General features: G+C 41.3%; 1 protein-coding gene and 1 long non-coding RNA gene across 11 annotated transcripts in view; one reads left to right on the top strand and one right to left on the bottom strand.

The window, feature by feature from the left end:
• AOPEP (aminopeptidase O (putative)) overlaps positions 1-20,475 on the bottom strand; it is a 182,519-nt gene extending 162,044 nt beyond the window's left edge. For 3 of the 10 annotated variants that reach the window (XM_079996069.1, XM_079996070.1, XM_079996062.1), the window contains exons 1-4: positions 18,049-18,957; positions 14,799-14,927; positions 12,706-13,686; positions 5,587-5,753 (exon numbers count right to left, since the gene is read on the bottom strand). In XM_079996069.1, the coding sequence (XP_079852195.1) occupies positions 5,587-5,753; positions 12,706-13,514 (976 nt within the window). In that variant the 5' untranslated portion in view covers positions 13,515-13,686; positions 14,799-14,927; positions 18,049-18,957. Of the gene's footprint in view, positions 1-5,586; positions 5,754-12,705; positions 13,687-14,798; positions 14,928-18,048; positions 18,958-20,160 lie in introns of those variants that run through there. The other 7 variants (XM_079996067.1, XM_079996068.1, XM_079996063.1 and 4 more) reach the window with 6 other exon arrangements.
• A 35-nt stretch (positions 20,476-20,510) lies between these two features.
• LOC307227097 lies at positions 20,511-23,026 on the top strand. Its single transcript, XR_013843806.1, has 2 exons — positions 20,511-21,560; positions 21,631-23,026. It is a non-coding gene; the product is annotated as an uncharacterized lncRNA (long non-coding RNA).
• Positions 23,027-26,646: the final 3,620 nt, after the last annotated feature.

Below are 26,646 nucleotides of genomic sequence, written 5' to 3'. Positions count from 1 at the left end.
AGGGGGTTTAGTACTTAAACAGTGGTTTAAGTACACAGCTTTGCAAACAGTTTTAAAAGAACAGGATATATTTACCAATCCTGCACTACAGTGTAATGAAAACAGTAAAATAGAATGCAACACCTAGGTTGCAGGCAGCACCAGCAACATTAATCAGGAGTGAAATTGCAACATGTGAAGTTTCATAAAACAGCTGTTTCTCTTTTTATCTTTTTCTCTCTCCTCACGAAGAGATTCCAGAGAAAAGCTGCTTACATACTGCATACCACCACCACATCTGCTATGCACTACTCTATCATTGTGGCTTAGAGACAGAGCTGTGAACCAGGAAGTCCCTGGTTCAAATTGTTCATCTATTATAAATTACTAGGCTGCCTTAGGGCCAAAGTAGACAGACGTAAAATGGAGAAATGTCCCTATATTCACATGTGTGCACAACATTTGCTGCATATAAGAGACAGATTCCCCTAATTCTAGGTATAAATTGATAAATAAATGTGGATTCTCCCATCATGCCGAGTTTGACTCTTGGGTAAGTCACTATTTCTCACCGTCAATTTTTCTTCTGAAATACTGTGGTACCTCAGGTTACAGACACTTCAGGTTACAGACGCTTCAGGTTACAGAAGAACCCAGAAACAGTATCTTGGGTTAAGAACTTTGCTTCAGGATGAGAACAGAAATCGCATGGCAGCAGCGGGAGGCCCCATTAGCTAAAGTGGTACCTCAGGTTAAGAACAGTTTCAGGTTAAGAACGGACCTCCAGAACGAATGAAGTTCTTAACCCGAGGTACCACTGTATGGGGATAATTGTTGCTTAATTATCTTAATGTTCATCTCAGTAAGGATTACTAAGAAAATGCATATGAACTGTTGTGAACACTTTAAAGTTATGAAATGATAACTACGATTTAGGACCATTCCTATTGACACAGAGACTGGGATCGTGAGTTTGTTCACCCTAGTAGGAGTGCCCTGAGCAAACCTTGATTCATGTGATTCTCCCCTCAATGAAAGGGTGGGTGTAACCCTTCCTAATTCCCTCTCTCCCTTCAGCCCCCTGTGCCACTGGAAAATTTGCTCTGCAGGATTGGGGGAGTCTGAAGGACAGCATGAGAAGAGGCACAAGGGGAAGTCAGTAAAAACTGACACTTTCCCTACCCTTCAAGCAGTGTGATCCTTCACTGGATCTCGATCCCTTCATGAACGAAGTCCTCTTGTGAACCCAGCCCTTCCATTTACAGAAGCCTTGCTATGATCCAAGCTATATTTTATTATTATCAAGGTTCTACAGGATTCGTGGATTGTAGCAGCTGTAGTCCTCACCACAGCTAGAAATTCTGAAACTATGTTCACATACCTATGTTGTATTCCTATTGTGCACGATATTTCCTGTAACTACAAAGGATTCAGTCATTTGTCTATTTTCTTTTGCAGTCTCATTAATCTCTCATTTTGATTCTTATTATTCCTCCTTTTATTGTTTCAAAGAACTCACTGAACTTTCAAAAAATTAACTAACTTAACTTGATTGTCTTCTTCTCTGTTCCTGATGCAGCTTTTCTCTTTTCATTGCCTTTCTGCCCTTAATGTTAAATTCTCATCTTCCTCTAGTATTTTTGGTGCTATTGTCTCAATAGTGTGCCCTTGTGTGGCTCCCTTGGACACAGCACCACCTAGGGTGGAAATGAAAGAAATATTCATGGAAGCAATGCAAATTTCCATGTGGCACTGAAATGGTCCAACTGGTATGCAGAAACACTGGCAAGACTTTGAACTGTGACTCAAGTTTCCTGCAGTTCCTACAGCATGTTTTAAACAAAACTTCGCATGTAAATAACTGGTGGAAGATTCCAATCTGTTCACAAGCTATGCAGAAATATATTATTTGAAGCAACATTATTTATACATTTGGAACAATAGTGCTATATGTGAAAATAACAATCTAAGTATATTATTGCAATTTAAATTGTTTTAGGATTGATCATAATATATTTTACATCACTTATTCTCATCGAAAACACATTGAAATAGATTTGATTTAATTCAATGGTTCTTGTATATGTTTACCCGCCATGTATCATCCCCTTCAATTAATGATATTGCTGACTTTGGTTTAAGTTTGGATTGCTGCTCCCTGCCTTCAGAATAATATTGAAAAAGATTTTACATTTTCTTTTTTTTAAAAAAATCCACTAAAATATTATATTAATCTGACACTGAAATTAGCACTGATTTGCACAGAACATTTTTTAACCAAATTATTAGCAACATAATGTCAGAATTGGTTAAACTGCTAAAATATGTAGCATTTCATAAACATGATTTCAGTTACAGAAATCATTCACATACATTGTCACCATAGATCTTAAAGAGTTTGAGGAAGGTTCTAGGATTCCAGTTATAAACACCTATACAGTGGTGCCCCGCAAGACGAATGCCTCGCAAGACAGAAAACCCGCTAGACGAAAGGGTTTTACGTTTTGGAGGTGCTTCGCAAAACGAATTTCCTATGGGCTTGCTTCGCAAGACGAAAATGTCTTGCGAGTTCCTGCGGGGGTTTTTTTCCTCCCCCCCTTTTTCTAAACCGCTAAGCCGCTTATCTGCTTATCCGCTAAGCCGATAAGCCACTAAAAGCCGCTAATAGCGCTAAGCCGCTAAGCCGTCAATGGGCTTGCTTCGCAAGACGAAAAAACCGCTAGACGAAGAGACTCGCGGAACGGATTAATTTCGTCTTGCGAGGCACCACTGTATGTGGAAAATGTCCAAAATGAACTTAGTGAGATTTACTTCTGAGTAGCATGCGTATAATCAGGATAAGAACAGTTAAGCACATAGGCTAGATCTAGACATGCCAGAGAAGTGATTCAGTTAAATGTGTTGTAAACTCATACAGAGAAATCCACTAGGGAAAGATGGCACTCCACAGTGCCATCTAGTGTCACAGTGTTATATCACATATGAAACGCATATAAAACGCTTTTTATTTACCAATCTAGCTAAGTCCTTTGTATATTGAAAAGCCTTCTAGAAATTATTGCAAATAAGCCACTTTGAGCATGGTTTTTGTGTGGGAAAGTAGCATACAAATAAAATGAATGAATGAATAAAATCCACACATAAATCTTATACAACTGACATGACACATTCTGCCCAAGCAGAAATTGTTATTGTGAGAAGGCCCACAATATGCATCTTGGAGTGCACTGTTGTTTTTGTTTAGGAATGGTCAAATCACTGTATTCCCATCTTGTGCTCATTTTGTTTAAAAAAGAAGCCCCATTTCATCCCATTTTTACACAGACAAACAGTACTCATGAGATGGTCCAAGGTTTGCCTTTGTCTTCAACATTCAAAGCTGCGTAAAGCAGCTCCATGGCCATGCACTAAGATTTTTCTTTTTAAAATGTTCCCAGGAAGTGAATGTACAACATAATCTACAGTCCCTTCCTGGCAAATTGCTTCTCCCCTTGCTACCCAAGTACAGTTCCACAGAAAGGGGCTGTACATTATGATACACAGTCACTTCCTGGGACAATATCATATGAGACTTTTAACCATGCAGCCCCGGAGTTGTTCTAAGCAGTTTAAAATTTAAAAAAACATTAAAAGGAAGGGGCAGCCCTTGCACTACCTCATAAGTATGGCACATTTGCATGGTTCATTTTGTTGATTATGCAACTTAATCCACAGATCTATATTTTGATCCATACACGAATCTGAGGAGGGCAAAACAGGAAGCTTCATTCAAAAATGCAGAGCAAACTAGAATCCTCTGCAACTCTAGTTTTGCTTTTCTAAAGAATATTATTGCCATCTTTTTATTTTTTAAAGTTGCATTTAATTGTTTGAAATTTGCATTTGTATTAACTTTTGGGAGCCATATTTGGAGAATTTTCAGTTCAAAATCAGCACAGAAATAAACTATAACTAATAGTCAGGAAATTGCACTCTAAGACTTCTAGGTAGCTTCCGAGCAACAAACAGAGGATTGCATCTCCCTACTTCTGTTTGTAACATGCATCTGGGTTTCAGTTGGTTAAAACTAATAAAGCAATAAATCTGGCCTGTGAGCAGTGAGAAAGAGTAGAGTGGTTGAAAACCAGGACAGAAGGTGCAGGTGATGATTTTTTTTCTGTGCCAGATCCAGGCTATTCCATCTCTGGGAGAAAGAGCAGATTAGGATCTGATGGACCCATGGTTGGCTTTACCCATAACTTTTGTTTTAATGCCCTATGGTGGCTACCACTGGCAATATTGTCAGCAGTAATGTTCCATACATTGAGCTTTCCACAGCTGTATTGGGTGCCTGCACAGCTGCTGGAGCCCCTACCCCACTCCAGTGGAAGCCTAAAGATGCCAGCAGATAGCTGGTCCACTATAGCCTAACCATCACCCTCCCCGCAGCAATGATCAAGGCATTTGGATTGAATTTTAAAGTCAGGCAAACTGGTTCAATGCCTACACCAAAATGGAAAAGCAGAAATGAGCCTTGCACATTTCTAAAAGATTTGCTAAAACAAAATATATTTCAAAATATATTTCAGTCCAAAGATCTGCCAACCCAACAAAAAAAAATGTCTTTAGGCAGGCCCAGTGCAGTATCCACTACAGTGGTACCTTGGGTTAAGTACTTAATTCGTTCCGGAGGTCCGTTCTTAACCTGACGCACCACTTTAGCTAATGGGGCCTCCTGCTGCCGAGCACGATTTCTGTTCTCATCCTGAAGCAAAGTTCTTAACCCGAGGTACTATTTCTGGGTTAGCGGAGTCTGTAACCTGAAGCATATGTAACCTGAAGCGTACCCCTGAAGTGCTACCCAAGGTAGCACTGTATAAGAATATTTTGCACATTTGCACATTTATTTGGCACATTTTTTTCATGGTTCCTTCCCCAATTTATCCTTGCAGTAACCCTTTTAGGTAGGTTAGGCTGAAAGACCATGAGTGTCCCAAGTTACCCAGTGAGCTTTAGTGGTGAGGATTCAAACCTACATCTCCCCAGTTCTACACCAATACTTTCTGTAAACCACTTTGAGGCTTATTCTTACAATCAAGCAGTACTGAAAAATTATGAAATGAAATAATATAAATAGTCTGATCACTATATTATTAATTAATATATCACTCTGATTTCATCCACGATGTAAGAACATCATTCCAATATCACAAGTAAACACAGTCACAAACATTTTATATCAGGATTTCAATATCTTATGAGTTGTTCTGATACGTGAAGATATTATTGTCATTAGTCTCTTCAGCTAAGTAAAAGGATAGTAATGCGTTTGTGACATCTACAAAATTACTAACTCCTGAAAGTCCAGGACTTTGCAAAGAGAGAAAGGGACTAACCAGGAATGAAGGCATAACCAGAAGAAACAGACCAATAAAGGAATGAGACATGTAAAAGAAGGTAGAATGCAATGGGCACCAGAAAGAGGCGGAGTCAAAGCAAGGTTAATTAAAAAGGAGAGCCTGGGAATTTTAAAGGACTACTGTATGTGGCAGAAGCTCTGTTCTGATATAAAACACTTATTAAATGTCATTTTGTAGCATACATTCAGATGGCAAATACATGCTGTACCTTCTTCAGATCCTGTTGGTTCCGCTACATTTTCACCACTCATTAAAACAACAAAGCATGCATCTGCTCGGACTGTAGCTTGCCATGTTGACATGGCAACAGGCGGTTCTTGGCATGGAAAAAGGGCCCTGTTGTTTATTGGAGACCCCGCTGTATAAACACATGGCCTATAGGGAAGAAAAAAAGATAAGAGTGAAGTAATGTACACCATAACTGCAGAAAACCGAGTTCCCAGTAGGAATGGAAATTAAAAGTATCAATACCCACAGTGCATCTCGTCTCCTTCTGTCCTCAGAAGAAAGAATAAAAACACTGGATATTTTTTTAATGCATCTTTAAATGCAATTTAAATAACGTCTGGGTTGCTCTTTCATTTCTTGGCAACCATAAGAAACACAAGACTTATTTGCTACAAAAGAACAACACTTTTTCACTACTTTGAATCATGTCATAGTACGGAAATATCCACAAACTGATCAAATATCAGATATATATGATCAAATGTCACTGATATTATGGAAATATCCATAAATTGATCAATATTTTATAACAAGAAAATGCCTGCCATTAAGGCAGGTTTGACTGGCTGTGTGAAAGGATGGTCTGGCTGCTGTAGTGCAGTTCTCCAGCGTGGGAGCACAGTGACTATCAGGGCAGTCCACACACACAGTGACCCGGCAGCTTCCTGCAGAATCCCTGTCACTGAGGGTCAGCTCACCCAGTATTAGTGAGGGAAGGCAGGCTGGGTCCACAATGGTTTCCCAAGTCTAGCACTTTGCTTTCCGCACACTAGTGAATGGAAGCCACCCACATATGTAGAAAATAGACAAAGGTTGTATTCAAGGAGTTGTTTGGAATGGGGGCTAACCCTATCCTAGCCTCTGGCCTGAATGGTCTGAACTGGGGCAGGTTTTGCCACCTTTCTATCAGCATAGGTCCACCTTTATGGCACTAGTCTGGATTCAGATTTTTCATCAGCATGCCAGCCTGGATTAAACGAAGCGTGGTTGACTAATAGACCAGACACAGGATTCGGTTTTTCTACACATGACAGCTAGAATGTTGTTAATTCTCTGAAATGAGTAGTTTACAATCTAATTAATTTATTCTGGTCACACTTCTTTCCAGAGATACAGAAAGTCTATTCAAATTTTCAAACTTTCGCATATTAAGTACAAAATTTTAAATGAAATAGTTAGAAGCTGCATGGCCCAGTGACCTTTTATTTCTGTCTTCTCAAGACTTTTACTGCAGTAGCCCAGCAGGGCCCACTCTTTTATCATGATATTCACTGAAGGGAGAGGAAGCACAGCCAGACCACCTGTTACCTGACGCATGCTGTTATCCTTCCACACAGAGAGACTTTAACGCTAGAGCTAAAAATATTCATAAGAATGCCTTTATGGAACTGACTGCCACTCTTCTCTTTTTTAAATCCTCACAAACTCTAGTGGGAAACGTCCACCTATTCACCAGACTACACTACATTAGGCAGTGATTTTATGAACTGTTAATTCATGGAACAGAAATATTAGACTTGTTAGTTAAGTCACTTGTTAACTAAAAGGTCTCCAAGCAACCTACCTTTAAAAATATAAATATACAGCATCTTGTTTCAAAATCATATAAAACATTAACATTTTCAAACATCACCTACAATTCATTACACTCACACCTCATAACAGCCATAAGAAGCTTTGGCAGCACACTAACAGTAGGCCAAAATCATCCCAGGCCATCAGAAGTCTGTGAAAAAAGCTAAGTATTTACCCGGCACTGAAAATATGTCAACAAAGGCATTAGACCTCACTGGGTAGGACATTCCATAGGTAGGAGACAACAACTGAAAAGGCCCTCTCCCTTATTAACACCCTCCAAGTCTCCCTCAGAAGAGGGATCCAGAGAAGGACCTCAGAGTGCCTGGGTAAATGACCCAATAACATGTTTAGACAGCTCCATGGTTGTCAAGGTGACCATGAAGTCCCAAACAGCCCCTCTGTGTGATGGTTGACATTAACAGTCTTAGGACCTCTTAATGCAATGTCAGATATCATATGTGTCAGCTCAGGTAGGGAGACGGTTGGGCAGTAGAGTGGGCAGTACACCAACAGTATCCCCAATCTGCCTCATTAGTCTAACACAAAGTACAAACACTCCAGAAAAACCAAAAAGATGGAAAACAAACTGAAACTCAATCCAGATAAAACTGAGGCACTGTTAGAGGTTCCCTAGACCAAATGGATGGGAGGTTGCCTGCTCTTGATGGGGTTACAATTCCTCTGAAGGAGTGGGTACATAGCTTGGGAGTATTCTTCACTCATCTGGTGTAGCTTGAGGCACAGGTGGCCTCAGTGGCGTGGAGTGCCTTCCATCAGCTTTGGCTTTTGGCCCAGCTGTGCCCCTATCTGGACATGGATAGCCTAACGCTCTAGTGACCTCTAGGTTTGATTACTGCAACACATTATATGTAGGGCTGCCTCTGAAGATGGTTTGGAAGCTTCAGCTGGTGCAGAACTCAGCAGCACTGGGGAAGACGGTTTGAAAATATTACACCGAACCTGGCCCAACTGCACTGACTGCCAATTAGTTTCCAGGCCCAATTCAAAGTGCTGGTTTTAACCTAAAAATCCTTAAATGGATCAGGACCTCAAGGATAGTCTCTGCCCATACAAACAGTCCCAGACTCTGCATTCATCATCTGAGGCCCTTCTTCATGTGCCTCTTCCATGTGAGGTCCAGAGGGTGGCAACGCAAGCATGGGCCTTTTCTGTAGTGTCTTCCCATTTGTGGAATGCTTTCCCCAGGGAGGTACACCTGGCACCTTCATTTTATATTTGTAGGCGCCAGTCAAAAATGTTACTCTCCAACCAAGCCTTTGGCTGATTAATATTCTACAGCCTTTTAAATGTGTTTCTGGGAAGGGTGGTTATTGGGGATTTTTTCTGTTTACTTGTGTTTTTACCTTGTTTTTATTCTGTGAACTGCCCTGGGTTCTTGTGATGAAGGGCAGTATAAAAGGTAAAGGTAAAGGTACCCCTGCCCGTACGGGCCAGTCTTGACAGACTCTGGGGTTGTGCGCCCATCTCACTTAAGAGGCCAGGGGCCAGCGCTGTCCGGAGACACTTCCGGGTCACGTGGCCAGCGTGACATCGCTGCTCTGGCAAGCCAGAGCCGCACACGGAAACGCCGTTTACCTTCCCGCTGGTAAGCGGTCCCTATTTATCTACTTGCACCCGGAGGTGCTTTCGAACTGCTAGGTTGGCAGGCGCTGGGACCGAGCAGCGGGAGCGCACCCCGCCGCAGGGATTCGAACCGCCGACCTTTCGATCGGCAAGCCCTAGGCGCTGAGGCTTTAACCCACAGCGCCACCTGCGTCCCACTTGGTGCTACAACAAGGCAATTGTGGGGCCCTTGTGGCCCTCTACGCTGGGGGACCACGACTCTCTTCATCCCTTGACCACCGGGCTGGGCTGACGAAAGTTGGGAGCCCAACAACATTTCGAAGAAGCACGTACAGGGGTCGCCCCCCCCCGCCCCCTGTTGATGTCCTGGGCGGTATTAGAACCGTGGGAAGCTGTGCGTGTATTTCCAGGTAAGGGAAGAAGCCGTGAGGAAACGGCAGCCTCGCGAAAGCGCCCGAGGAGCCACACGGCAAAAAGGGAGCGAGCCGCCGCCGCCGCCTGCCTCACAAAGGGAGTCGGAAAGTCGCCTCACCCAACTCGAGCGGCTCCCCTCAGGGCTCTGGAGAGAAGAGGCGGGAACTGGCGGGTTCGGGAGGGGGAAAGTCGCTGCTCTGGCGAGCCAGAGCCGCACACGGAAACGCCGTTTACCTTCCCGCTGGTAAGCGGTCCCTATTTATCTACTTGCACCCAGAGGTGCTTTCGAACTGCTAGGTTGGCAGGCGCTGGGACCGAGCAGCGGGAGCGCACCCCGCCGCAGGGATTCGAACCGCCGACCTTTCGATCAGCAAGCCCTAGGCGCTGAGGCTTTAACCCACAGCGCCACCTGCGTCCCCTGAAGGGCAGTATATAAATTTAATAAATAATAACAGTCACGTCAGCCCAGAAATTTATCTCCCCCACCCCACTTAGAAGTCTTGGCCTCAAGACCAGTGGTTGCAAATCAATTGGGGTTGGTCTTTCAAGGAATATCCTGAAGCTCTCCTCTCCTTGTATGGAAAGCAGCAGTAAATGCAGTCCAGAAACAGATGAACAAAACCAAAACAAAAACCCTGCTTTGCACATTTCCTGCCAGTGCTGGGGGTCCCAAAAAACCAAACAGTCAAACAACTTACCAACTTTACCAGTGATGTAGGGCAGAAAACTTTCCAGTGCTTTATTTTTCTGCTAATACCTATTCATTAGCAATTATGAATGGATGCCAACCGCAAATGCCATATTAAGCAAGCTTGGCAGTTTCATTGCTTTTAACGTTTACTAAACACATGTACAATAAACATGCTGCATTAAATCACCCTCAGAAAAGGTTCCAATGCCAAACTGAAAAATTTCCCATGCAAATTAACTTATGCAGATTACCCTAATTCAGGTTTTTTTCTGGAAAACCCACATCAATGAGCTTTACTCCAGCAGACTTCACCCTATTATCCTACCAGAGTCAAAAAGTGTTATGATATAACTTTATGATTTTGCTATATACAATGCTACTTCTGTATCTTCCTAGATCGCCCTCGCAAATCCACATTAAAAGAGCCCCTATTGGTATGCAAGTTTTCTATGTGCATGTATTTTCATTTAATGGAAGTTCATTCAGTCATGTGAGCTTCTTCCAGAAATATGAAGTGGTAGAACTCAAAGGAAACTTTACAATGCAAAGGAAAACCAGCCTAGTCTTTTTTTAAAACAACACTTCAGGGACCACATATTAATACATTCCCACACAGTACAACATTAATTTCTAGTTTGGCGGACCCTCTGTGCTAGAAAATCCTTAAAGTGGCTCCAGATATACAAACTTTTGAATCATCCCCAGGTCCTAGTGGGAAAATTCCATGGAGTGTGTACACAGCAATAGTTTGGAATATACTCATCCAAATGTAAAATTATTAATTAATTAATTATTAATTGTTATTGCTGCTTTAAAAATAATTTACCATGTTGTTGCCTTTACGGTTGTTGGTTTTAATTTAACCACTTTTCAGCCACAATGCCTCCCAAAACAATAAAAATGCATATGACTGATACTTTAGTGGTACCTAAGTGGAAGCTTTATTGTAAAAACAATAGGTGACATCCAATATCATATAAATGGATTTGTGCGCTTGAGCCACAGGACTTTGGGCCAGATTCAACTAAGCTGCACTAGTCCTAGTAGCATAACGGGACTCCCCCACTTTCTTCCCTGTATGCCCCCCACCATCCCCAAATCTGTTTGGGAAGCTCAGGAAAAACTACAGAGCAGAGTACAGCAGGCAGCAGAAGAGAGGAAATTCTTACGTCAGGCAGTCAAAAGGAGAAAGGAAACTTTTCTCTCTTGTTATTGCAGAAACACTACTGGCCAATATTAGCATAGGATTTTTTAATAAAAAGCGAGCAAGTCATAACAGAGGTCTGTAACTATCTGTTCCACTTAGAAGTCCAGGAAAACCCCAGCTTGCCACAAAGTATATGTGGGTAGTACAGAGCACATCTCAGAAGAGATAAGTGCTTCCTAGCATAGAGCTTATCAGTAAATGAAGTTACCACTATAGTATGCTCATTTACATGTTACAGTGGTACCTTGGGTTAAGAACTTAATTCGTTCTGGAGGTCCGTTCTTAACCTGAAACTGTTCTTAACCTGAGGTACCACTTTAGCTAATGGGGCCTCCTGCTGCCGTCGCCACACAATTTCTGTTCTCATCCTGAAGCAAAATTCTTAACCTGAGGTACTATTTCTGGGTTAACAGAGTCTGTAACCTGAAGTGTCTATAACCCGAGGTACTACTGTATAGTCAGACTAGACAGTAGGACTCATGAGTTATCTCTCCATGGGTTTTCAAAATGGCAAGGGCAACCACAGGGAAGCAATTTGGATCACGGCTGAAGAAAGGGGCATTAACTCTTTTTCTTATACAATTTTTCCAAGCTAAATTGCCCCATCCTTTTCTGAAGTTGCTGCTTGTCCATGGGACAAAACATACAAGTGCTTATATGTTTTGTCCCAGGGCAAACAGCAGCTTCAGGAGAATAGGAATTAGGAAAATGGCCCCAGGAGAGGGAGATTAAGCTTGCCCTTCCCCCAGTGCTTATTCTACATGCATGTATCCTTTTAAAAATATGGTCATAGATTTCCCTCAGGCTTGCCCAGTTGCACTATTAATAAAGGATTTTTTTCTACATAAACAAACATTTATTTAATAGCCCAGGTGTCAAGGGATGAAAAAATACACAAATAAAAGGCTTGTCTCTTGTAATCTACATTAGATTGACAAAACAGCCAAAAGCTGTCATTAGATAAGGTGAGCCAAATGACAACAGAGAAGTAGACAAGGTGTGTGGTCCAGGAAAATGATATGCTACATATATTTAAGCTGTTTAAATTCTTAAATATTTCAGATTTTTACAGCTTTAGGCTTTTAGTACTACTAAATATGTTAATATTACATATTATATTGTTTATATATGCATAGAAAGATAAAATTGCTGTTTGGCTTCTGCTAAGCCATGTTCAGATTCAAATTAAAATAAGTTTTTTTTTTCACGTTAAAGAAATTTACAAAGCTACCACACCCAGAACATTTTAACTTACTATTAACAAAACATATTTTGCCTTCACTACAAAAGGATTTGTTATATGAACTCTTAACTCTAGCTAATTAAAAAAAAATATAGTAAAGTGAAAATGCTTTACAGAATATGTTTCTCTCCAATACCTTTTATCCAAAATGCACCAATCAATTGTTCACTGATTTAAATATTTAGACTCAAAGAAATGCATTCACTTGTTCCAGACTTAAAGTGATATAATCCTGCTACACTTTCATGAGCACTGAACTCTGCCTGCTTTGTTACCAGTCTGTCTGAATTCAGCCTCAAAATGAGATTGTTATTTATAATTCAACTCTGCCCCATCCGGCACAGAACACAAGTATAGCAGAACACCAAAAACTGTTGCATACCTGTCACATTGGTCTGTAGTCCAGCTCAGTGATTTTCCTTCTGGCTTTGTTTTGTAACATATCCTTATGGCATGAGGGAAGTCTTTTGGCAGCTGGACACCTGTTTTCCTGATCTCCAAGCTCCAAGTGCCAGTAACAAACAGAAGCTCTCCACAAGCAGGTGCCTGGCTGCACAGTCTGTAAAACTGAAGCTGATCCTTCCAATAATCTGCAGGTAATGTCACAAGTTCATGCACAATCTGATTTCTAAGATCCCTTGGATCTTTGGAAGCATCCATTAACTTGGCAGAGCTGGTAAATTTCTCAATGCCTGGAACTACAGCAACATCTACCTCTTCGACCTTTAACACAGATAAATCACAGCAGTCCAGGACCAGCAAAAAATCTTCACTCCCATGAATCTCAATGTCACAGCAGTTCTTTGAACTAGAAATCCCAGAAGCCAGTTCCTTGTTGCCATGACTACCGTTTTTATCAGAAGTATCATTTTCACCTTTACCACAGACAGCAAAATCATTACATCCACTTTTAGTTGAGCAAGCACTTGCATTTGGCACAGGAACGTAGCAGGCTTCAGGTGCCTGAATACAGCAGGTTCCATCTGACTGAGAATGACAAGCTTCTTCCACCTGTTCACGGTCTCCTTTTCTGCAACTGCTGTCAGTGTCAAAGAACAGAACTATAGTGCCACCAATTACATGGCTTTTTAAGTCCACATCCAGATCCAACACATAATGCCTTACCAGCATGTGGCTAGTATTTGCCATTAAGGGCAAATCATCTTTGGTAATGTCAAGCTCCATCTTCATATGCCAGACTTCTATACAGCCACAGTCACTTCTCTTTTGTAATCCTTGTTTTTTCTTAAATTATCTTCCCAATCGCCAGTATGCTACGTTTTCCAGTTTTCACAAACAGCTATTACATCAAATAATGTATTCTTTATATGACGAATGGAACCATAACAACTTGTATTTTACCCTGTGAAGAAGAAAGCAATCAACTGTCAGGTGTCAATTTAAACAAGAGCTATAAAAATGGAACCAGCCCACACTGAAGGTTATTGCTAAATAATAAATATTTAAGGAATAGATATTAAATTTTGCTATTCATGTGATATATACCAACCATGCAATCTGCAGAAGAATGAGTTCAGTGAAGAAAATTAAAAGGAAAAATCATCTGCATAAAAAACGGGGAACAAAAAGTGAAAGAGAGTGCAATATCATGTCAATTGAATATCAGAAGCCTCAACAATATAGCAGCACTAACATGATCTTATTGCTACAAACCTACAGAAAAGTTGAAAGTATTATTGCTTTTCCGTTTTCAAGAAGTGAAATGTATCATGTCTAATTTCTCATCTCAGAATGGCATTGCTTATTATTGTGCTATGAATCTAAGTAACAAGCATGACTGAAAGCTAAATGGCCTCACGTGTCTCATACCTCAAGAGAGCAATAATTTAATACATACAATGTAACTCCAGGGATTAATGTACTTTTCACATTAGGGCTGCACTCATATCAGCACTTCTGGTAAATTACAAGAAAGTCAGTCAATTTACAAGTAGTGCATTATAAATATTCTTTTGAGATTGCTCATGGAGATTTTTCAACTTCATACTTAAATACTCCAGGTATATAATTACATCTTAATAGCTAAAAAATCCATTAACATTCTAAATCAGAGACTTCTCACAGCAAACAAAAGACTACCATTCATATTCAAATACCTTCACACTGAAGAAAACATAAAATAAAATTCACCAACACCAGTTGTGATAGAAAGCAGTTTTTCATGATTGTACAAAACATGTATTTATTACTCTTCACACAGTAAATTAAAAATTGCACACCATTACTGAGCTTGTTGTTTTTTCATTATCTTCTAATCAATACAGTACTGCATTCTTTTTTCTATTTTCTAAGGTAGTATGAAAGAACAATATAGTTGTTTTAATAAGGCATAAACTAACACACACATCATAAATACTCAAGTTTGAAAGTCTTGGTGATAGTCTTCCAAGGCAAGGACATAGTGCATGAACAGTGTTTCCCATCCACAATTAGATCAGTTTTCTTTGCTATTACCTTCTTCTATGTAAATATGGATGATACAAAACCAGACCCATTTAGGGTTAAAATAACGATACTACTCATTCCATGAAAGCAAATCCACTGGCTGTTGATTATCAGACAACATGATTTTGTTAAATGGATCTAAAAACAAAGAAAGAAATTGCTGTCAGTATAACCCCATGCCTTTATTCTTTGATTCACAATATTTTAAAGCAGCTATGGCATCTGTTCATGTTTTGTCATTATACCAGACTCTAATGTAATGATTAGAGGAATTAACCAAATTCAGAAGCACAAGAAAACTGTATTCTCTAGCAAGCTGGTTTTACAAAGCACAGGGCACTTAGTACAGTATACAAATCAATAAGATGGTTTTAGACATTGCTACATGCTGTTTATTACTCTAATTAAGATAATTAGAAATGTTTATACAGTTATGAGCAGCAAAAAGCACGCTCTCATATTACTAGGTACATATTTGTTTTTCTGCCCTGAACATGATATCTATGCATTAGAAATGGTACTTCTCATGACTATAACTATTACATATGTGTACCTATGTGAACAGCAAATAGCTAATCTGAATGTAGAAAAGAAATAAGAGAATATAGGAGCAGAGTTATAAAAAAGGGAAAAACTGACTTTGGAACTTTTTTAAGCACAGGGAAAACAAAAATTGTGCTGAAATTCTTGAGAAATGCAAAAGGGTGGCTCTGTGTAATTAATTTACAGTTCAGCACTGAAAAATGAGCACCCATGGATTTGTTTTCAATCACTTTTGGCAAGCAGAAATTGAAACCAGCTTACAAATATACAAAATGATAAACAAAATTAAAGTATGTTTAACCCAAACATTACAAATGGGTTAGATATGAAACCATGAATTGAGACCTTGGAAAATGTTCTGTAAGTATGCATGCTACACTTTAGATTTCATAGTCACATAGTAAGGTTGTTTGTTACATTATACTGTTGCTTATTTCCAATTTATAACAACTATGTCCTAGTTATGCCACAGACAGCCAAGTTACTATGTTGATATTGTTTGTTGCCCTGTTGATGCTATCTGGCATTAGACAGAATGGAACTGCTTCTCAGGGGCCATATGGGATTGTGCATGTATGAATCCCAACCATAGGTCCCAACCATATTTTAGTATTCGTATAATGTTCTACGTATCCTTGTCAATAACAATGTATTGTATATTGTCTCCATATCATACCCAGAAGGGATATAACCTTCCTATTGCTGAGCACTCAAATTATTACTGTTGGTAATTTAAAACTCTATTCAAAACACTTTCAAAGCACATGGTCATTGGAACTTTTTATAAAAAGCAATGAATCCTTGCTGGTATAAGAGAAAAATAGATAAAGAGATTTGATAGGTAGAGTTTATATTAATAATGCACCAAAATAAAACATCATTTCAAAAAGGACAAAGCCTAAATACTAAAATTTTACAGGAACCCATTCAAAATTATAGGCAATGATGTAATAAGAAAAGTATTTATTGTGTAAAAAAAAAACCTTTTGTTTTGGAGCCAGTCCTATGACTAAGTTACCAGTATTCAGTGTGCTAGTCCTGAGCACTACCAAAATCGTGACTCGTACACAAGATTCCTACCAGGTTCTGGTGGGTCATAACTGTACCTTTTGAGAATGTGTGAGTTAAGAAATATGAATGTAGTATAGACTGGAATAGTGTTATAAAGTATCACAAGTATAACAAGTTGACAGGTAACAAAGCATAAAGAACAAGAGAAAAGGTGTGGAAAGTGAAGATAGAGAAGGTAGAGAAAGACACTGCATAAGAAATACACTCTATAGTCAATACCTATACAATCACCTTGAGTACATGTGAGGCTGCTGCTGGCAGCACTGTTAATATGCATGGGCCACCTTCAGATAGATGTGGTATATGCAGCCACCAAATCTCACTCACTGGTAGCATTTCTTAAGTCACTACTTATTAAGAAATCTCACAACACAATTACCAAGACTGTGTGCTGACACAGTTATTTCTGAACCAACCCTAAGATGCATACTCTTGGTTTGAACATCATGCTATACCAACATTTTGTCTGTTCTTGGTTATAGCTTGTGGTTAGCCTGAAGGGAACTTAGAATCTTAGAATCATAGAATCATAGAGTTGGAAGAGACCACAAGGGCCATCGAGTCCAACCCCCTGCCAAGCAGGAAACACCATCAGAGCACTCCTGATATATGGTTGTCAAGCCTCTGCTTAAAGACCTCCAAAGAAGGAGACTCCACCACACTCCTTGGCAGCAAATTCCACTGTCGAACAGCTCTTACTGTCAGGAAGTTCTTCCTAATGTTTAGGTGGAATCTTTTTTCTTGTAGTTTGGAACCATTGCTCCGTGTCCGCTTCTCTGGAGCAGCAGAAAACAACCTTTCTCCCTCCTCTATGTGACATCCTTTTATATATTTGAACATGGCTATCATATCACCCCTTAACCTCCTCTTCTCCAGGCTAAACATGCCCAGCTCCCTTAGCCGTTCCTCATAAGGCATTGTTTCCAGGCCTTTGACCATTTTGGTTGCCCTCCTCCAGACACGTTCCAGTTTGTCAGTGTCCTTCTTGAACTGTGGTGCCCAGAACTAGACACAGTACTCCAGGTGAGGTCTGACTAGAGCAGAATACAGTGGCACTATTACTTCCCTTGATCTAGATGCTATACTTCTATTGATGCAGCCCAGAATTGCATTGGCTTTTTTAGCTGCCGCATCACACTGTTGGCTCATGTCAAGTTTGTGGTCAACCAAGACTCCTAGATCCTTTTCACATGTACTGCTCTCAAGCCAGGTGTCACCCATCTTGTATTTGTGCCTCTCATTTTTTTGCCCAAGTGCAATACTTTACATTTCTCCCTGTTAAAATTCATCTTGTTTGTTTTGGCCCAGTTCTCTAATCTGTCAAGGTCGTTTTGAAGTGTGATCCTGTCCTCTGGGGTGTTAACCATGAGCCCAGGTTCAGATGACATGCTAAGTCAAACCTTGGCTTAGCTCAGTGTGCTGTGGCACCAAAAAGGATCAGAGAGTAGCAAAGCGGCTTTGTGAGAACACTCACATTTGTGCCATGCCATAGTTTGGCTTTGAGTGATGGATAGAAACCAGGCAAGTTCCTTCAGAAGTAAGTCCTACTCAGTTCAATAGGATTTACTCATAGGCAAGAGGTTACAGGTTTGCAGCCTTAAAACTGATTAGATATCAATTATTCATTTCCATATTTTTACCGCACCTTTCCATTCCAATGGAGGGCTTCAAGCTTCTTAGATCATGCAGAAGAAAATCCATAAAATCACAACAAAGCAAAGCACTAAAGCACTTAACATCCCATTAACCACTTCTGTTGAACTCACTGTCATTAAAAGAGAATTTCCCACATGCTCAATGCATTTTTGTGTATACTAATTTAAACGATGCCAGCAATACTATATACACAAGAACACAGATGAATAATCATCCTGATATCTCCACAATCAAAAGACTTGAAACAGTGATAAAATAATTCATAATTTGCCCTCATATTTTCAATGCACACTCATGGGTGAAAAGGTGGGGTTTTTCCCCAACAAGCATTAGAAATTTCATGTATACGGCAGGGGGGATAAAAAGGGACAGGTGCTTTGTACACACTGAAAAGACGTGACATGTTTAACTGTACGAACTGTACGACAGGGTGGGGTACTGGCGCAATGCTATGCATGTTTACTCAGAAGGCCCTTCCCTGAACCTTACCCCTAGGTCAGGCATGTCTAACAGGTAGATTGTGAACTACCAGTAGATCACTGGACATCTGCAGTAGATCACTGGTAGATCATTGGCTCCCCCCAAAGAAGCTGAACAACTGTGGCTCCCCTAAAAAAAAAGCTCAACATTTTACCTCCTCCCTGGAAAAACTCAACAACTTTGACCTGAACCCCCAAAAAGGGGGTAGATCAGTGCCAGTTTTTAACCTTGTGAGTAGTTCGCAGTCTCTTGGGAGTTGACCACCCCTGCCCTAGGTCATGCGCCTACACTATGGTTGTATTCTTAGGCCAGGGCCGGATTTAGGTTTGATGAGGCCCTGAGCTACTGAAGATAATGGGGCCCTTTATATGTCCAGCTGTCCTTTGTCAACAACAAATTGTCACTGTTTTTTTGTGTTGAATATATGCTATATGGTAATTTATGGGCCTAATAAAGCCATTTGCGGCCACGTGCACACACAAATATATATATATGTGTGTGTGTGTGTGTGTGTGTGTGTGTGAAATCAAAGTAATTGTTGAAGTGAAATACAATTAAGAAAAAGTATATGGGGGGGCAAGAGAGTGGGACCCTAAGCTATAGCTTGTTTAGCTTATACTGTACGTAAATCCAGCACTGTCTTAGGCTGCAGTCCCAAAGCCACTTGGTGCTAGGTAAAAAGGTAAAGGTACCGCTGCCCGTACGGGCCAGTCTTGACAGACTCTGGGGTTGTGCGCCCATCTCACTTAAGAGGCCGGGGGCCAGCGCTGTCCGGAGACACTTCCGGGTCACGTGGCCAGCGTGACATCGCTGCTCTGGCGAGCCAGAGCCGCACACGGAAACGCCGTTTACCTTCCCGCTGGTAAGCGGTCCCTATTTATCTACTTGCACCCGGAGGTGCTTTCGAACTGCTAGGTTGGCAGGCGCTGGGACCGAGCAGCGGGAGCGCACCCCGCCGCAGGGATTCGAACCGCCGACCTTTCGATCGGCAAGCCCTAGGCGCTGAGGCTTTAACCCACAGTGCCACCTGCGTCCCACTTGGTGCTACAACAAGGCAATTGTGGGGCCCTTGTGGCCCTCTACGCTGGGGGACCACGACTCTCTTCATCCCTTGACCACCGGGCTGGGCTGACGAAAGTTGGGAGCCCAACAACATTTCGAAGAAGCACGTACAGGGGTCGCCCCCCCCCCGCCCCCTGTTGATGCCCTGGGCGGTATTAGAACCGTGGGAAGCTGTGCGCGTATTTCCAGGTAAGGGAAGAAGCCGTGAGGAAACGGCAGCCTCGCGAAAGCGCCCGAGGAGCCACACGGCAAAAAGGGAGCGAGCCGCCGCCGCCGCCGCCGCCGCCTGCCTCACAAAGGGAGTCGGAAAGTCGCCTCACCCGACTCGAGCGGCTCCCCTCAGGGCTCTGGAGAGAAGAGGCGGGAACTGGCGGGTTCGGGAGGGGGAATGTCGCGGCTGGAGCGAGGGGGGTGGCGGCGGCGAAAGCAGCTACCTCCCCTCCCGACCCCGCTAGTTTCTCCGCCTTTCCTTCCTCATCCCCCCCCCCCCCCGCCGAAAGTGGTACAGGCCATCGCCCCTCAGAGGGGAGCAACGGACCAGCGCGTGCCTGCTGTTTACCTGACGCGCCGCCGAGTTCTGTGTTTGTTTTTCCCACCCCGGCTGCGACGGCGAGAGGCGGCGCCCGATGACGTCATCGGCGCGGGCCCGGCTGGCGGAGGAGCGTCTCCGGGGCCCGGGCTCACCTTTTACCTGTTTCGCGGGAGTAGGCCCGCCCGCCCGCCTGCCCCGGCACCACAAGATGGCCCTTATTCCGTCCGGGGAGCTTTGCTTACGGTCCAGCTGTGGTGCAGGAGGAGGTCTGGAAGCTCCCGTGACAGCCCCGCCGCGCAGGGGAGTCCGAAAATGCAGGCAGCTGTGCTGATCCGTTTATTATGCATACACATGACATAAAAATGCCCGTTTACTATGGAAGTATAGGTCCTGATTGTATAGGTCCCAGCTGGTGAAAAAGATAGGCAGAACAATATAACACAACACGATGGCCAATAACAACGGCACTAAACACAACAGTGGTACCTCAGGTTACGAACACTTCAGGTTACAGACTCCGCTAACCCAGAAATAGTGCTTCAGGTTAAGAACTTTGCTTCAGGATGAGAACAGAAATCGTGTGGCAGTGGCGGGAGGCCCCATTAGCTAAAGTGGTACCTCGGGTTAAGAACAGTTTCAGGTTAAGAACGGACTTCCTGAACGAATTAAGTTCTTAACCCGAGGTACCACTGTATTTATAAACTAATACAAATGATCAGAAATTACAACCAAAGTCTCTAATTTTTTTTCACCAGTTGCAGTAAAATAATTCAAAAGTTTGATATATACATAATCTGTCACCAAATATCGCCGGTCCTGATCAATTCTTCATCAGCCAGTCTTGTAAGAATTAATATGAGAAGGCTGCAGTTCAATTTCTTAACAAGTCAAATCTTACATGTAAGCAGATAAAAACGCTGTAGAATATATGCTCTGGATCAGTGCTCATATGATACTGTAGTCACTGATTGTATAGGTCCCAGCTGGTAAAAAAGATAGAGCTTTAGCAAGCTCAGGCTGAAAGTCAGCCTTTAGCTTTTGGTTCCACATACAAACAATCTTTCAGATAAGGGTTACTATTCAGATCACCAGCGTCAAATAGAAACCACATGAAAAATAATCTGTTCCTTGCTTTTCTGATGCTGTTTGTACGCTTTCTATAGACATCCATGCTTCCTCCTCTCACAATACAAGACTTTAGTATTAAAAACAACTACTGTTTGCACAATTGCACCTAAGCCACTGTAAATCTCAGTAGATGGATCCAAAGGAAATTTAGAAGAAAACGAGAATCAGGCTCATGGTGTTTCTTCTCTTGTCTTCCTCCTTGCAGTTGTATGGAAATAATGAACATGCCTGTATACTAATGTTAACAGATCTGCAAAAAGAGTATGTTAAAATACAGTTTGCATCATGCAAGGATCAGGGTGGGTAATGCTTTCTGCCTGAGAATGTTTTATATAGTTCTTTTCATCAGTCTCCCTTTTCATTTCACAGCTGGGCCATATACACATAGGGTAAACGATTTCAGCACCTGAAAATAGAAGATGTCTTTAACCAGCAGGGTGGAACTTCTCGGCAAACATCAGAAACAGTTCTGAATTTATACTTTAAATATTCATAGCTTAACAGAAAGGAAAGGCAACAGTGACCATTAATGCAACAGTGCTTATGTGTGTCTCTAAGAAGAAAATAACATGTGAACCTAAAACTGCATTTGCAATGATCAAAATTAGCATGCTTCAGATATTTCAAATAAACAGAGCATTGCTTTTATTTCCATTAAAAAAGGGGGCACTTGGATTTGAACCAGGGACCTCTTGATCTGCAGTCAAATGCTCTACCACTGAGCTATACCCCCTGCTCCTTAAATGCTGCTCTGTAAAGCTAACTCATTTTCCCTGCATCAGAACTGCAGTGTTCATACTATTGCCTGACATTTAGAGAAAGTACACTATGATTCATTTGCATCACTTTAAAATTAATTGTTTCACTTACATTTCTCTAAATGCTTCAGTGATTTATGGAGTAGGGTAGACTAAAAATACAAACTACTCGATTTTACATCATTGGAAAAGAATGATGGGCTGTCCTGGCAGTGAAGTCCCCACCTACTAACCTCCTGATATTTCATCAGCCATACACACAAGTTTGTCTTTGATAATATAGCAGACAGGAACTTCCTTTTCCCCCCTTTTTCCTTTTTTTTTAATGACAGCTGAGATTCTCGGGCAGCTGAATTCAGTAACCAATACAACAACAAATAAAAGTGCAAAATGTTGTACAGTAGTGTGGTAGCCTGTTTCTGTTCAGGGTTCTAGCCAGCCATGCCCTCTTCCAGGATTCTCAGCACACAAACAGGAAGAGGGGGATGAAGAAGGCAAGGAGTATGTCAGCCTAAGGCTCATATATGTAATATTTATATAGGTATTTATTTACCAACATCTCATAAAATGTGAGGGCAGTGTACAATAATGTGTACACAATGAATCACTGATACAGTGCAGAATAACAATTAAAATGATTAAAACAATACTAGCACTTATGAAAACAGCCATATTTAACATTCCTTATTCATGGTTTGACATGATGTCTGAACTAAGCCATTATATACAAAATCTACACATGAATAGGTTTACTTTTCCATATGCAGCTGGCAAGCACATGGGCTCTGGCTTTTCAGTGGTCGCCCCACAATTGTGAAACGCTATCCCAAGCAATATTAGGCAGGACTCATCCCTGGATAAACCTTGGCTTGCAGAAAATAATTGTGGCTGGGTATCTGATTGTGTGGCCATGTCTTGGTTACTATTTTATGCTCCATTTTTTATATTGGATTGTTAGTTATAATAATATAGGATTGTATTATGAAATTGTTTTCCTATAAGTTTTTTTTTAATCTATTGTATTTTATGTGAAATGTCAAGGGAGGTATAGGAATTTATTAAATAAATAAACTTGTATAGTCTAGATAATGAATATATTCATACCTACTCTGTGCATATATAAAGTCTCAAACAATTGAGTTTTAGAATACTATATGCCACTGCAGCATAATCTAACACTCAGCCAGAATGAGACACAAGAATACTCAGCCCTCCAGTTAAAATCTGACACTTGCATAACAATTTGTACATCTGCACTACATCAAAATTTACAACTCCCTCCACATGTGTAGCACAGTCAGCTGTGACAAATTATAATATGACACAATTCCACTCCCCCCCCCCCAAAAAAAAGGGCTGATTCTGATTTGAAATCAGCTAAGTCAAACAGCTTTGAAATTTATGAGACTGGCTTGTTCCAAGATTAGACAGGAGCCGCTAAAAAAGCAACTGTTGGGGTGAGGAAGATGTTTATGCTAGCTAATTAAAATGAGGAATAGCAACAAAAGGGAAGCAGGGTGTATTGTATTGTACAGTACTGAATTTGTGACCATTGCAAGGCTAGACAAGGAAGGCAATAGCTAAACTTGATGAGCAAACATTTTAACGAGAACAGATGAATAAATAATGAGGAACAGCCCTGAGTGTTGATTTTTAAGGAGTCAACATTATTTTTGTTTGTGATGTGTTCCCTTCAATACTTGACACAATACATAGGTACAGCACCAGATTAACCCCTTCATATCTACATTAGGCTGGGAGGGTTGTGGAGAATGGCGATCTCTCTTTCATATGTGGTGGAGTCACAAACGTGGAAAACTCTTGGGTTTTTGCCACACTATCTGACATCAGTGGCCAGCCTCTCTACCCAGATCGAGACCTTGCTCTACTATCGCTTGGAGGTGATCTAAATCCCTAAATGACTAGTAGCTTTGCTTCTTGCAACAGTATGCTCTGAGATTATGCTGAAAGACTAGGGCAGGCTTTTCAATTATGACAGGATCTGATCAATTGTGCATTCTGAGCATCTTAGCTATCATGCTAGAGTTATCTGAGGCACCTCAAAAAGGGATAATTTTTGAAGTGGTTGGGTTCCCTTTCATAAATTTTGTGAGAAGGCAGGCATAACTTAATCCTCTGGTCACTCAGTTTTCACTTTTGAGAGCTCTGATTCTTCCAAGAAATAACACCACACAGAATAATGTGTTGTAATCTTTCTTGAATGGGACAACACTTTTTCTTCCTACTTAGTTTCAAGCTTTGGGGTATTCTACTCCAGTTATTGTGGTTGCACGCATCGTTGTTCTAGTCTGTTGTGTGTTTTTACATTGTTTTTATTTCTATAACATATGCTGTCTTTATAAGACTTATACTTGCAACTGAAAATCCAACAAAAACTATTTGAATGGATGAGTGAATGAATAAATAGGTACAGTAGTGCTCACAGTACTGGGATAAAAAGTGCACAAAAGCTTCTTACAATTACTGTATTTTTTGCTCTATAAGACGCACCAGACCATAAGACGCACCTAGTTTTTGGAGGCAGAAAACAAGGAAAAAAATTCTGAATCCCAGAAGCCAGAACAACAAGAGGGATTGCTGCGCAGCAATCTGTCTCGCTATTCTGGCTTCTGGGATAGCTGCACAGCCTGCATTCGCTCCATAAGACGCACACACATTTCCCCTTACTTTTTAGGAGGGAAAAAGTGTGTCTTATAGAGCAAAAAATACGGTATATTGTTGACTGAGGTGCCCTACCATGGAATATGGGAAGAAAACATCCTAATACAAAAGTAGTTTATTATTTTTCTAAGTCCCACCTCAAAAAGGTGTGTTTCCCTCTCATCTCTCTAAACAAAAAGTTCCATTTAAAAAACACTACTGGCTAATAAAATGAGTTGCTTCTGATTGTGTAAGTCTAGATTTCGTGCAAGGGAACCTGGCTTTGTGTAGCTACTAAGGCCATTGCTTAAGGAACTTGTTCTTTTGGTAGCTTTGAGGCATGTTTGAATGAGATGCCACATGCTTCTTTAGTTTTAGGGAGTTTTCCCAGTCTGGGTTTTTGGTTACCAGTGAAACAGGTTATAAGTGCACCTTATATGGTTTGTTATCCCTCAAGCAGAAAATGAAACAACCTTCAACGTGGTAGCAGTAGATCCTAAGAAATCCAAATCAAATCTTGCCATACCACTAGAGCTTGGGGCTGGGAAATTGCTATGACTCCCATCATCCCTGACCATTGGTCATGCTTGCTGGTGCCATGGGAGTTGTAGTTCAGCAACATTTGGAGGGTAGCGGGTCTGACACACATTTTACATCTTGGGAGTTCTATAGTCTCTTGCCTCTTCCATCTAATGCAGGAGACCCAAGGACCAACACCTCAAGGCCTCTCTCTCTAGGACACAGAACTCTCACCAGGCCACACCTCAATAAGCTTCCTTGAGTGTTCTTTGTCTGGCTGGAGTGTCCTGAACTGTGATGATGCCTCTTATTGGCCAGGATGGAGAAATGGGTATGTTTGAGTGCATAGGTGTACAAAGCTCCGACTTCTGTGCAGATGGAATGCAACCTGATATACAATGGTAAGAGTCACATATGTTGCATCCCTGACCATTGACCATGTTGGCTGGGGCTAACAAAGGGGAGCCTAGCAGCATTTGTTGGGCCGCATGCCTTCTGTAGACGGAAGCATCAGGCATAGCTTAAACAAGGGCTCCCTGGCTGCCAGTTATAATCCAGACAGAGGCACAGTAATGATGAATTGATATCTCTAATTTTCCATTTATTTGGTTTCATTGCTTAGAGAAGCTACACTTCCTGTTTGCCACATGATTATAATTTCTGATCAACTGCCGCATGAATGGAATTGAGCCTTGGAAAGACGACTCTGAACAATGTCAAACTGGCATGTTAGACAGCTGCAACCAGAGGGTTTCAGATAAATGTTTTGACTCGAGAACAATTCAATTACTCATCCGGTGGTGATGGGAACTAAATTTGGCTAATGGCTTGTGATCTGATTTTAACCCTTCCAGCACTGCTTCCTCTTGTTATAAAGGCTATTATAAAGTCACGAAGGCACCAAGCATTGGAAGATAAATCATGATGCTCTGTTAAGGGTTAACAGGCTCCAAACAATACACAAGCCTCCTGCGTTTCATCTGCTGCTTTACTGTAAAAACAAAGGCAATATTTGCAAAGAGATTTACCGTAGCTCTTTAAAATTTTATGATTGCCAATGCAGTCTCGAAGATGCAATCCCAGGATGAACACAGATCAGCTAGGTAGGGGGCTGTTCTTGGCATTTAATATCCTGACCTTTAGCTATCATAATGGTACAAGATGAAAGGAAAACTGTACCAGCATCACAGACTGGCAGGTTTTACCTAATTGTTGTCTCACTTATTCTTCACACACTCTTTCCTCTCACCCCCACCCCAAGATTAAATGTGAAACCAGCCACTCAGAAATACCCCGGGCTGCAATCATGCTGCAATCTAAAGACAATCCTCCCTCCCCCCCATTTTGTTCTCCAGCCACTGAAAGAGCTTTTCACCACCAATTAATTTCACTGGCTGACATTAAGGGTTGGCTGTCATTAAGGAAAGCAAAACAACAACACAAACAA

This window comes from Podarcis cretensis (genome assembly GCF_951804945.1).
Source record: "Podarcis cretensis genome assembly, chromosome: 11".
Lineage (NCBI taxonomy): Eukaryota > Metazoa > Chordata > Lepidosauria > Squamata > Lacertidae > Podarcis > Podarcis cretensis.
This window is presented reverse-complemented; position numbering and strand designations above follow the sequence as displayed.